Genomic DNA, 13,951 nt, shown 5'->3' with positions numbered 1-13,951 from the left:
CAACAATAAAAGCTGTGATTTAAGTTAAAAATATTTGTGAGTAATGTTGATACTCTTGTTTATGCAAGCATTTAAACGCTGAAGATTTTTGAACTTATGTATAGGTTAAAAGCCATTATTATCAGAAGCTATTCCTAAGGTAAAAAAATGCTATCCTATACTCGACTGGCTCAATAATTCAAATTACCAATAAAACATCTACTCTCAACCAAAATATTATGCATAAAAGGGTGTATAGAAGGGTTTATACCTCATCACTAAGTTTTTGATGGTCAGGAGAGCCAAAATTTGGGTGGTGCCTTTCGTGATTTAGTGGCTAGTGTACGTCACTCGTCTTTTGGATAGTCTACTGATCCCAATGCTCCATTAGGGCTTGTAACCTATAAGGGCAGAGAAACAAATCTCAACCATAAGAGCAGAGAATTGATTTTAACTTCCAACCAATATGCAATCATTTACAATATAGATTCAATCAAACATCTCTCCCAAAATCTCAAAGGGAGTACTGTATGGTGATATACCTCAAGGGGAAGAGACATAAAATCGTCAGATGGGTTTGCTTGCATCTCCTTAACTTCCTGCCGAATCCTCTTCGCGCCGGGTTTTTCCGGTTATACCGCCACCTAATCGCCGCAGTTCTCGCGGGGAATGCAATCCGCCGCCGGAGTCCGTTTTGGCTCGATCCGTTCAGAAAGAAAATAATGCAAAGAGCGGAGAGGATATACTGTAAGAGATACTGAGAGCAGATGAGTCCAAGGTGAGAAATACTCACATATTTATACCGAATACATCGCCTCACAGATCAAAACAACGCATTGAAGACAATAAGTCGTATCGTTTCAGATAACGTGGAGAAACTCAGGAGTCACCGTCGATTGAAGGTGAGAGATGATCTCCATCTCCTCGTTTCATAGAATTAGGGTTACACAATATTTCATCTACTCGCAGACGAAGCGCAACGCCAAGCCCAACCGCAAGCCCAAAACATTATAATTTCACTTTAATGAAACGCAGCGCAGAGGACACGTGTCGTGCGCAGGAAAGCCCAATTTATGACGTGGATGCACATGTGGCATACCTGGGAAGGATCCAAACCTTCTTTTATATATAAAGAAGATACTAGGGTAGACCCGTCCTACGGGCGGGATTTGAAAGATCGGATTTTATAAAAGATGTAATTATGTGTTAATTTTGTTTTGTATGAAGTTTTTGGTCAATGTGATCGTAGTTGTTTTATAGAATGTTATTAATTGATATTATTAGCAATGGGGAATATTTTTGGCATTTGTTTTTTTGTTTTATGTGAAATTTATTTGGTTATATTTGTTTATATATGATGTAATTAATTGAATCTAATTTTTTTATAAAAATAAATAGAGAAATAAAAAATCAAAAAGAAAAAGGAAAATACTGCAACAAATGTATTATTTTAAATGGATAAAGTGAGTACAACTTATTATTCTTAAGAATGGGAAACATTTCTACTAAAATATTGTGTCTCAGACATGTAGGACATCTTGTGTTCATTCGGATCCAGTCAATTATGTATTGGATGATAGATATGTCTGCATTGCAATGAATTTATAACCTCGCCTTTTACAATCTGCTCAATGCATATAGGGCAAAATTCATCTTCCTCTGCCGGTGAGGGTATTCTTCTTTCAGCATGCAGGTTTTTTAAAGCTATGTCAACGTCAATTCCGTGTATCGCTTGGGGAATGAACTCTGTTAGATATAGTATGATGTGTACGTTTGTCCCTTCGTAATTGGCGAGTGGTGAAATAGTAGTGTAGACATACATAGATGCCATTCTGCGATGTTTGCAGAGGAAATAATGCTTATGTCATGGTAGGTGAGCATACACTGCATAATGTCTATGGTTGTATCATTAAGATATCCATGAGCAGTAGTAGGAAAATTGATCGTAATAGATATATTGGCTTGATTTGTATTCATGCGATTTATATTTACGATGAGATCTCTTTGCATTCGAATCTGCTGGTTCTGTTTCGGAGTCAAATGTAAAAGCATAATTTGGTTCTGGGTCCATTTTTATTGGAATATAGGTGAAGTAATTTCATGTTCTATCCTAATGTATTTATGTACATCTTGGGTTTTACGTTAGGCTATATGTTGTTCTTGAAACATATATATATTATTATGTAGATGTTTCTTATTTATTGATAGCGTTATTTGTATTTATGAATTAGTAATATTTTTATAAATATTATAAGATGGATATATTTATTAACCTATGTATAATAAATGTGTATTATTTGTATTTTTTTAATTAAATTTATTTATAATTTTAACCTGTCTCTATTCGAATTTTTTTTGTTTTAAAATAAGCTTATGTTTGTTGAAATTTAGAATAGCCTTCTAATTTCCATCTGATAGGCAATGGACTGTCTAAATATCAAATAATTGTTTCTTCTACTTCAAATCTGTTAATTTTGGGTCATGCTTCGATTTAAAATTTTATTTTATTATTTTTTATCTATAGTTATATTCAACAGTAAGCTTACATTGTATATGTTCTATGAGATGTATACATACATTGTATTTCTGACATTGTAATATATACATTAGGCTAGACCCATTAAACATATCTGCAATTTTTGCTAAGTTCTATAATTACGTACTTTCTGAATTCTAGGCCCATTAACAACTTGTCTTAGATATTTACGAATTGTACGTATCCCAACGCCATTATTTTTTTATTATTCAAGAAAACTGTTGTTTGGTTCTATGTTGATTCATAAGTGTATGTATAGAAACATATAGGATAATTAACGGAAGTTAATAAAATGTGCATAATCTAAAGCGGAAGCTGAAATCATTAGAATAGATAAAATAATAAAAATTAGAATAGATAAGGGTAGATGTCATGGAATGCAGTAAAAGGAAACTGAACTTAATGAAACGTCAACTGAAATGATAAAAAAAAGACGTAAATCTATGGGAGATTCTAGCCACGGTACATCAGCTGCAGGAAATTTTCCATTTTCTTGTAGTAAAAACATTTAGGACATCTCTTCTCAAGTTCTTTGAGCTCGCAGGCTCGTGGTGGTATGATGAGTATCATGTTCGTGTCATATGACTCCTCTTAATGATTGGAACATCACGAAGCCCTTACTCATTATGTATTTCAATTATTCATCAACACAGTTTCATAAATTGTTATCTAATATTGTGTGAACGCGTCAGTTGATGATGCTCAGAACAGTCAATAACGTGATCTTGGTCGAAGTCCATAATTGTTCAAGACCACATTGGCTTCTTTCCCTGCGATGATAGTGATGAGGTCAGTAACCGAGAACATAGCATTTCAGAAATAGCATACAAACTAAACCAGTACAATACTAACCTTTGTGTCTTGGAGGCCCTCGAAGATCTCCTTGTAGACTATATTGGTTACTCCATCAGCACCATCTGATTCAGAGCTATCGTCTAGCCGACGGTCCATGTTATAACAAAAAATCTATTTTTTAAAACGTGAACATATAGGCATAAAATAGTTCTGGTAAACAAATAATCTTGAGATAAAAACTCAAATTAAGATTGTCTGAAACAAACTTAGAGTGCCCATAAAACTGGGGAAAGCCAAAACAAAGATAACCAAACAAAGATGCATAAGTTAAAATTCAGTCTGATCAGAAAATTATTGTTGCTCCATATCAAGCAACACACACCTTCTTGACCACCCTGGAAGATGAGACGTCCGTCTTCTTCTGCGAATGACCAATTGGACCCGTTCCAGCATTGGATGATGCATTACCACCGTCTCCTCCGGATTCAATCTCAACAGGAATTGGCTCGCCATCTTGCATGGTGTCATCATCATTGTCGTTATCACCCTGATCCATTCAGATTGTTACATGTCTGTGTAAATAATGATACTAAATAATACACATTATACTTATATTGTCGGCCACGGCGGGGACTGGCACATGGTTGACCTCATCAACAACGCGCGTTATGGTGAATGTCTAATGGTTTTCGGTGAAGTTATACACAGTGACTCTGACCTGGAAAGTGTACGTCTTTCCTTCCATATCTGCAATGAACGGAAGCATATTAGAGTCAGGGTTCACTCCGTCTTCAGCCTATTGGACATGAAAAAAAATACAAAGCGAGTTAGTATGTAATAGGTTGTAAACACGTAAGTAGTCGGAAGTGTATCTTACCAGCATCTAACCGGCTTCACTTGCTCTAAGGTTATGTAGTTTTGTCATTACACCATCAAACCAAACAAATGTTGCTTCAGCAGTATCAGTATCATTAAACACGAGACCAGTTCACTGGAAAATCTGCATACAAACTAAATATGAAGATCTAGAAATACTCACAAACTAATTGTAAGAGATATGAAGAGAGGATGAGTTCAAGGATGATAAATACTCACATATTTATACATATTACACACCGAGCCGCAGATCCGAACGACGCATTGAAGACTTCATCGTGGGAGAGGGAATTAATGGGATTAATCACGATATCACAAATCAGACCGTTTCAGATACCAGAAGGAAGCTCAGCAGTCACCTCGTCGCCGTCGCATCATGAGGATAGACGATCTTCGATCAAGCAGAATTAGGGTTAGAAGGGAACTCAATCAACCCGGGCCGGATACAGGTCACAAACCAATAGCCCAACACGCAACAATAATAAAAGCCCATCCGGAAATGGATTAAATGAAACGACGAGTTTCGGTCTTATGTGACACGTGTCGGCCTGAAAGAGCTCAACTTATCTAGGTGGAATCCTAGGTATCTTAAGGAGAAGAGAACAAACTGTTATTTATATAAATAGATAGATTCAATATAATCTACCACTATTCACTTATGGCACATGATTTTCTTAGTGACACGAAATCTGTCTCTCCTCTGCTCCGTTAAAAGAAATATACCTTCCTAACCAGCTCATGCGCCATCATTTCGTTCTCTTCACCAAATATGAGGGAAATATCATCTTTATGTTCGAGGCTTATATGCATTTTATCCAGATACATTAACTTTGTGGTTACTTACTTAATTACTTTTTTTAACACCACTTAATTACTAGTATTACATACCATATAATATAAATAAAATGATTGTTTTGATTTATGTATCAAAAACATGATTGTAAATAAACAAAAGGTATTGGTTTTGATTTATATGCTTACTCTAATGTATATACTTTTATGTATAGAAATTATTTTTCTAAATATGTGGTTTTTAATATGTTATTTGATCCTGACAATCCTAGAAATACACTTCTTCAAATCGAAGTAATTTTTATTATTGGAAGCACTATATATATATATATATATATATATATTCATTAGATTATATAATTTAGTCTTCGTTTTTATTCATAGAAAGCTTTTAATGAAATATCATGACAATTTTCCAATCACCACTTTTTGAGTTTGTTCGAGAGATTTGATCATTCGTCTAATATTTGTTTCTCTCTAATACCCTATCTAGATATTATAATTGTAAGAATGAGAGATTTGAACTATTTACTATAAGTTTTCTGGTTTATTATTTAATAAAACAAACATTTTTTTAGTTTTTACATAGTTTGCACAGAATAGAATGGTAAAATATTTTATATATTTTTTATTAGTATATTTTTAAGTAACAAAACTTTGAAAGCATATGTTAATAAAATAAATATTTTTGTTGTTCTAGAATTAAATGATTTTTAAACCGAACTCATGAATATATACTAGACAAACATTTATATTTCAACTATGCACTTATATTCTATAACAGCTTGATATATTAAATTTGAACAACCTATGAATAGAGTTTGCCGGTGATTTTCTTAAAAAAATTGATTCTTAGATATGTATCTGAAAATTTTGATTCTTAGATATGTATTTGGAATGGAACTAATTTTTACATATGTCCATCTTTTTAAATTGACACTTATGTAATTCATTGAGTTCATAGAAGGAGTTAAAAAAGAAACAAAACTCATATCACTGAAACAGAAACGAGAAGAAAAAACACAATTTTATAGAGGTAGAAAATGAAATCACTTGTGGAGAGTCAATAGTAAACAAATCGAGAGCAGAAAACATAATCATCTTTCGTTATTTTACAACCGATGTTGCCTATCTGGTTTTGGTGATTTGTGTCAAACGCTAAACTTAATTTCTTTTTGTGTATATGAAGTATTAAAATAATTTTTTTTTGTGAACTGTAATACGTTAACTCTTCAACAACGATAATATATTTAAGAGACCAACATTTGTATTCGTCATTTTACAATCGATAAAGATTGTAGTATAAAGATTGTAGTATTGCAAAATATTGAAACCATTAATAAATAAACATTAGTATAAAAAACTCACTACGCTCATGCGCGTGGATTATCATCTAGTCCTCATGTATTTACCTTGCCATTCTCAATAATGAAAACACAAATGACATTAACAACTCTATAAATTAATACTTGATAAAATAATAAACTCGCTAAATTAATAAATTTACTCAGTTCTGAATTGGACCGGTTCAAAATATGACACAAAACGATAAGATAATAAAATAATATTGTTTTAGAAAATATTATGTGTATATATAGCCCCACTAAAATTATAAATTAATAAAATATATATATATATATGTCTATATAAAGACAAATAAATCATTGTATTATTTGTTTTAGATTCACAATGGAGTTAATCTATATTTTTCTTAACACTTCAATATATTTTGATAATAGTTAGTAAAATTGTATCTGAAACCACATTTCAATTCTATGAGACATATTTCGTATACACCAAATAATATAAGAAAAACGATATAAAAGTTAAATTTCTAAAATTTAATAATATATATACGGAAAATCAATTCTTTTTCTTTTATACAAAAAATATATTCTAAAAGTCGAGAAATCTGAAAAAAAAAATTAAATTAATAGTTCCCTATATTAATAAAATATCATAGCTCGAACGTTATTAAGTTATAGAGTTCTGCTTGTAGATTCAAATCTGAGGTGAAAAGATAATAAAGAAACTATTTGATGTCAGATTTAAAATCTTCTGTAAGGCAAACAAAGAAGAGTGTCAAACTATTCTCAGGATACTAAAAGAGTATGAGACTGTATCAGGACAACAAATCAACTTTCAGAAATCCTCAATTCAATTTGGACATAAAATTGAGGAATCCAATAGGCAAGAGTTGAGAGATATTTTGGGGATTCAGAACCTAGGAGGTATGGGTTCTTATTTAGGCTTTCCAGAAAGTTTAGGGGGATCTAGGGTTCAAGTGTTTGGTTTTGTACAAGATCGTCTGAATAATAGGGTGAATGGCTGGACTCTTCGATTTTTTACAATAAGACGGTTATCACGGCTCTGTCAAATCTTGTGATGTCGGTGTATCGACTACCGAAAGCTATAGTGAAGAAATTAACGAGTGCAGTAGCTCAGTTTTGGTGGAGCCCAGGAGGAAGTACAAGGGGTATGCATTGGAAATCATGGGATAAATTATGTGTCCATAAGGATAATGGTGGGCTAGGTTTCAAGGATTTGACGGATTTTAATACATCAATGTTGGGAAAACAGCTGTGGAGGCTGATTGAGAAGCCAAATTCTCTTTTCTCGCGAATCTTCAAAGGACGGTACTACAAGAATGCTTCCCCCCTGGAACCGATTCGCTCATATTCCCCGTCGTATGGCTAGAGGAGTATTATCTCTGCTAGATCTCTGGTTTGTAAAGCACTAATTAAAAGGGTTGGAACATGGTCATCTATCTCAGTATAGAATGACCCCTGGCTCCCATCCACCCGCCCGAGACCAGCAAACAAAAATTTTCACGATAGCTACATGTACCTCACAGTGGATTCCCTCATTCATCAGGAATCCCGAACATGTAATTTACAGGCAATTAGGACTTTGGTGGAACCCAATGATGCAAAAATGATTGAAAGTCTTCCTCTGAGTAGAAATCTGTTGGATGATAGGAATGGATGGCATTTCACTAAAAATGGAAGATACACGGTACAATCAGGGTATCAAATTGAAAGGATATATCCTGATAAGGAGAAACAATCAGAATTTTATGGACCCAACGTGGATATTCTCAAGGCATTCTGCTGGAAAGCGAAGTGTCCTCTAAAGTTAAGGCATTTTCTATGGCAGTTGTTGACAGGTTGTATAGCAGTGACCAAAAATTTAAAATTACGTGGAATACAAGGAGATACAATATGTGCAAGGTGTGGTGATCCAGAGGAATCAATAAATCATATGTTTTTTTAATGTCCTCCGGCACGGCAAGCGTGGACACTATCTAAGATTCCATTGAACCCAAATATTTTCCCTTTGGGCTCGATATTTGCTAATATGGATCATCTGTTTTGGAGAGTTAATCCAAAAAATGGAGGATCATCAGTTTGCATGGATTCTATGGTACATTTGGAAGAGTCGGAATAATAAAGTTTTTAGTAATATTGATGTTGACCCGAGAGAAACGGTAAACTTAGCTGAATTGGAATCAACACTTTGGGCGGATGCACAAATTGTTAATGATTCCAGGATGGCCCCTGAAGCGCAGTTCAGAGTTAACTCACAGACTACAGGAAGATGGTGTTTCATTGACGGTTTTTGGAAAGATAAGGTTGGAAAGATAAGTATTTTTTCTCAGGACAAGGCTGGTTCAGCACGCTTCCGGGATTTGAGGGTTTGTTAGGGGCAAGGAATGTAAGGGCAAGTCTCTCACCTCTTCATGCGGAGTTGGAGGCTCTAATTTGGGCAATGGAGTGTATGAAGAACTTATGACAGTACCGGGTCACGTTTGCAACGGATTGTTCTCAATTGGTGAAGATGGTTTCGGAACCAGAAGAATGCCCGGCATTTGAAAGCTACCTGGATGACATTAAGTTTTTGAGAAGAAGCTTTACCAACTCAGAGATTGTTCATGTTCCGAGAACGGAAAACATAAAGGCGGATCGCTTGGCACGTAATGCTCGAACACAACCGTCTTTCGTCGTACACATGGATGCGGAGTTTCCACATTGGTTTACAGAGTCTATATGAGTCCGTAAATCTTTTCTTGCTGTCAAAAAAAAAAAAGATGTCAGATTTAAACTGAAAACTTGTGTTTACCTACTAGTTGTGTAATATAAAAACGTTAGAGATCTTACCAAGAGTATTTAGTTTAATTAAGAATTAAAGAAAATGAAGAAAAGGAAAATACCATAAGCTACGTATCTTAATCAGACAAAACAAGATACGTCTCTTGTGTGCCACGTGTAGCTGCGACACGTCTCTTCTTCGAGCTCAACAGCGGCGGATGCGTCGGCTGGGGAGAAGCTCCGATTCTACTCTCGGTGACGGCGGAGGATCATATTACGGCCATGGTTAAAACCCGGGAAGCCTGCGAGCTTCTCAGAGAGCTACCGGAGATGAAACTAGGTCACGTTCTTCAAGAGATCGGTGGGATTCTCCCTGGCCATCGATTTGCATCTGTAAAGTCTGAAACTTTTAGTTCGTTTTTTGCTTAAAAGCATATAACTTTCTTTGTATTTTTGTGAATGTATCTGGTGAAGAGAATGTTGTTTAATGGATGTGAAGGTAAGAGTTGGGGTGGAGATGGCTATGATTGATGCTGCAGCTAAGAGCGTTGGAGTGCCAATGTGGAAACTCTTTGGTGGGGCTTCCAATACAATCACCACCAATATTACAATTCGGTTCTAACTTTATAGCTCTTCCTTGTGGTACAGTTCCTTTTCATTCTTGTCTGTGTGTTTGGTGATGGAACTTGAGATTCTTTGTAGAATGTAAAGAAAATTTGTGGTATAGTTTTTCATAGAGGTTGATTTGAATGAATCTGCTAAACTAACTCTTCTTGATCTTAAAGTTTAAGATTTTACAGTTTTCTTTAGCTTAAATTTAAGAAAGATGTTTGCTTTTTGATCTTTATGTACATATGTGTATTGCTTTGCTGGAATCATCATCAGCGATCATGTTTCTTGTAGTGGCGAGAGAGGGGTGGTTTCTAGAGAGGAAGCAGTGATGCGCGTAGAGAAGCGGTGTTTCTTGAGGAATCGTTCAGTAGAGCAAGAGCTTTTACAGATGCTGGAGCACATGTACTGTCCATTGATTCTCTTCTATCTAGAGAAGAGATGAAATCATTCTGCAACGTCTATCCACTAGTTCCTAAACTGGAAACTTCACTTTGAGCCTTGGATCACTGTAATCTTGATATGAAGTTACATTTGTGTGCTCATCTTCTACATTCACAAAATAATGAAGAATCAAAAACAAGCTTGCTAAGTTTTTGATTTTGTTTTCTGCTTAATGAGGAATCAAAATCATGTTCTCATCTTCTGCGTTCACAAAATAATCAAAAACACTTTCTATATTTTTTTAAAAAACTCCTAATTAATAGACTTGCAATGGAGTATATAAATGTTGAAATCTCTTAACTAAATCTCTTAACTTACATTTACTATTTAAAAAATATTAAAAATAATTAATAGACCCTAAAAAAATCTTTGGGATAATGATGCTCTTATATTATTATTTTTCTTTCAGAGTTTCTTCAAATACATTAATGTAATGCGGGTCTAATCCCATCAAATCACATAGCTTAAAGCATTTCTCCACTCCAATCTAACTAATTAGATGAAAAGTCAAAACCATCGACATTGCTTTCGCATTATTATATACTCTTATATATATCCTAATTTACAACGTGCCGGAATTCAAATCATACTAACTACTTTATGCTTTTTCAGCGCTTTATAACCACCACTTGAGCGAAAGACAAATAGAGAAAAAAGAAATAACAAAATGGAAGATAATAATAGGGGAGTTGTTCTCTATTCCATATTCCCCCTCGTATTATTGATTATCTTTCTCAAGTTCTTGAAACCAAACAAGCAGAATCTTCCGCCATCTCCGCCGGGATGGGTGCCAGTGATAGGCCATCTCCGCCTCCTGAAACCCCCCATCCACCGCACCCTCCGCTTCCTCACTGAGTCCCTCCACGGCGGCGGAGGCGGCGTGATGTCACTCCGACTTGGATCCCGCCTAGTATACGTGGTGTCTTCACATAGGATCGCAACGGAGGAGTGCTTTGGGAAGAACGACGTCGTTCTAGCTAACCGGCCTCAGGTGATCATTGGAAAGCACGTTGGGTACAACAACACAAACATAATCGCCGCACCTTACGGTGATCACTGGCGCAACCTCCGTCGCCTCTGCACCATTGAGATCTTCTCCACCCACCGTCTAAACTGCTTCCTTTATGTCCGTACCGACGAAGTACGCCGCCTCATAAGCCGCCTCTTCCGTAGAGCAGGTATATATGCTACATACTACATATTCATAGATCTAATATTACATGTGTTTTTATTGTTTGAGAATTTGTTTAGACTTGTAGGGTTAAGACCATGAACGTTGAACAATTAAAATGACATATATATCATATGCGATATAGGCCCTTGTGGTGGATGATATGATAGAGGTCCCATAAATCACAATTTTTTTTTTTGATTAACCTCGATGTATGCGAGGCCCATGCTGAAGCCCAGACTAATACACAATGCGAGGTACAGCCTACAGATAGATCTTCTCTCGGGGTATTCAAATGGATCCTAAAGCATAGTCTCATATCCGTGTTAGTTGACTAGGATAATTCTGATTTAGTTTTGCACAGCAGGTGGATCGAACTTGAAACGTGTTGGCGTCTCAGTCCCATATTTTTACCACTCGACCACAGTCACCCGGTCGTAAATAAATCACAAGTTTACAACCTTTCATTCGTTTAATCATCTTTTAAAAACGATCAGAAAGAGAACAAAATGGAGTTTTACTCCTAAAAATGGGAATTATGTTTTTTTTTCTTTTGGGTTAAAAAATGGGATTATATTACTACATCTTCCCTAAAACAATTAGAAAGAACACAAGAAAATAAATTGCAACTTATTATTTATTAATAAACTTGATTGATTTCATATGCTATTCGCCACAACATTCAATTCATTGTGCACCACGTCATCCAAATAGTCTTCACTCGGAATCGACAGCCGTAGTCAGAGTTAAAATATCATGTTCTAAAACCCGGTTTTAATGAATTAATTACAGGTTCTGAGAAAACGGTTGTTGAAATGAAACCCATGCTAACGGCCTTGACGTTCAACAACATAATGAGAATGATGACAGGAAAACGATACTACGGCGAAGAAACAACGGATGAGGAAGAAGCAAAACGTGTCCGTCAGTTAGTGGCAGATGTCGGAGCCAACACGAGTTCTGGCAATGCTGTTGACTATGTTCCGATCTTGAGATTGTTCTCAAGCTATGAGAAAAGGGTAAAAGAATTAGGGAAAAAGACAGATAAGTTCTTACAAGGTCTTATCGACGAAAAACGTGAACAACAAGAAACGGGTAATACGATGATCGATCATTTGCTTGTTCTCCAAAAATCTGATACTGAGTATTACACTGATCAAATCATCAAAGGCATCATACTGGTTCGTTCTTTTTTTCCATTTTCTTTTCCTTTATTTTTTGCCTATCACTTGTTATGATGTCTTTTGTTAACGTTTTTGCTATTATTAAACTAAGACTATTTGACTTTTTTTTTTGTAAGATGTAACTAAGACTATTTGACGTAGCGCAGGTTATGGTAATAGCAGGGACTAACACATCAGCTGTCACTTTAGAATGGGCACTTTCTAATTTGCTTAACCATCCTGACGTTATACGTAAAGCTAGAACCGAAATCGATAAACAAGTTGGCTTAGACCGGCTTATTGAAGAATCAGATCTCAGCGAGCTACCATATCTCAAGAACATCGTCCTAGAGACACTCCGGCTACATCCGGCAACACCATTGTTGGTTCCACACATGGCATCAGAAGATTGCAAGGTGGGGTCGTACGATATGCCACGTAACACAACGTTGTTGGTGAATGCGTGGGCCATACATAGGGATCCAAACTTGTGGTATGATCCGGATTGCTTTAAACCAGAGCGGTTTGAGAAAGTAGAGGAAGCACAAAAGCTTCTGGCGTTTGGATTAGGGAGAAGGGCATGTCCTGGATCGGGTTTGGCCCAGAGAATTGTAGGGCTAGCTCTCGGGTCATTGATACAATGCTTTGAGTGGGAGAGAGTTGGAGAAGAGGAAGTGGATATGAAGGAAGGAACTGGTAATACAGTACCCAAAGCAGTTCCGCTGCAAGCCGTTTGCAAGGCTCGTCCATTTCTACATAAAATTCTCTCTTGAAGTTTTAAAGTTCGAATATGTGTGACAAACTGGAAGATTGGAGATTTCACTTGAATGTTCCGTTGTATTTACTTTCAAATATATAACACAAAAAAGCAGCGATATTCCTTAATGCTAGATAACTAATCTAAACAAGAATAAAGGATATTCTTTAGATTCTAACACCCTCTTGCAGTTGGAGCATGGGGATCAAACACGTCTAAACTGGATTGAAAGTCGATGAACTAAGGAGACGGTAAACCTTTAGTGAATATGTCTGCATATTGCGATGTGGAAAGTATATGTACAACTCAAACCTCACCCTTTTGGACCTTATCTCACACAAAATTGTTGGACCCAATTTCGACATGATCTAGCGAAAACATGTGCCGGCCAATGTTAAAGAATGACTTAGGGCTCGGCCTCATCGAAGACTGATGCTCAGAGATGATCTCGAGCTCGAACTAAAGGAACGAGGTCAAAGACTCGTTTGAAACTGGGAAAACAATGTCGAAGGAATATATATCTGCCAGAATCATCCGAAGACAAGTCAAGAGAAAAATACCCCGAGAAGAAACAACCAACGTGCAAAGGAGAAGATAACAGTCATTTGCACCAGATCAAGATTTTAATAAGAGAACGAGGGAGAGGAGAAAAGACATTCAATACAAGAAAACAGCGACATACTGAGGAAAAAAATCGTCGGTATGTCGTCGGAATAACGTTATTCCGACGACATACCGACG

The 13,951-nt window shown here is 36.0% G+C and overlaps 1 protein-coding gene and 1 long non-coding RNA gene across 2 annotated transcripts; one reads left to right on the top strand and one right to left on the bottom strand.

Moving 5' to 3' along the window:
• Positions 1–2,913: 2,913 nt before the first annotated feature.
• LOC106299691 lies at positions 2,914–4,550 on the bottom strand. The gene is made up of 4 exons (XR_001261841.1): positions 3,920–4,550; positions 3,693–3,857; positions 3,368–3,450; positions 2,914–3,285 (listed from the first exon to the last, which is right to left on the bottom strand). It is a non-coding gene; the product is annotated as an uncharacterized LOC106299691 (long non-coding RNA).
• Positions 4,551–10,745: 6,195 nt separating this feature from the next.
• LOC106300898 (cytochrome P450 81D1) lies at positions 10,746–13,343 on the top strand. The gene is made up of 3 exons (XM_013737155.1): positions 10,746–11,297; positions 12,083–12,471; positions 12,621–13,343. The coding sequence occupies exons 1-3, from the start codon at positions 10,787–10,789 to the stop codon at positions 13,224–13,226; spliced, it is 1,506 nt and encodes a 501-aa protein (XP_013592609.1). The 5' UTR covers positions 10,746–10,786; the 3' UTR covers positions 13,227–13,343.
• The last annotated feature ends 608 nt before the right edge of the window (positions 13,344–13,951 follow it).

Source organism: Brassica oleracea, chromosome C6 (assembly GCF_000695525.1).
Source record: "Brassica oleracea var. oleracea cultivar TO1000 chromosome C6, BOL, whole genome shotgun sequence".
In the NCBI taxonomy this organism is placed as follows: domain Eukaryota; kingdom Viridiplantae; phylum Streptophyta; class Magnoliopsida; order Brassicales; family Brassicaceae; genus Brassica; species Brassica oleracea.
This window is presented reverse-complemented; position numbering and strand designations above follow the sequence as displayed.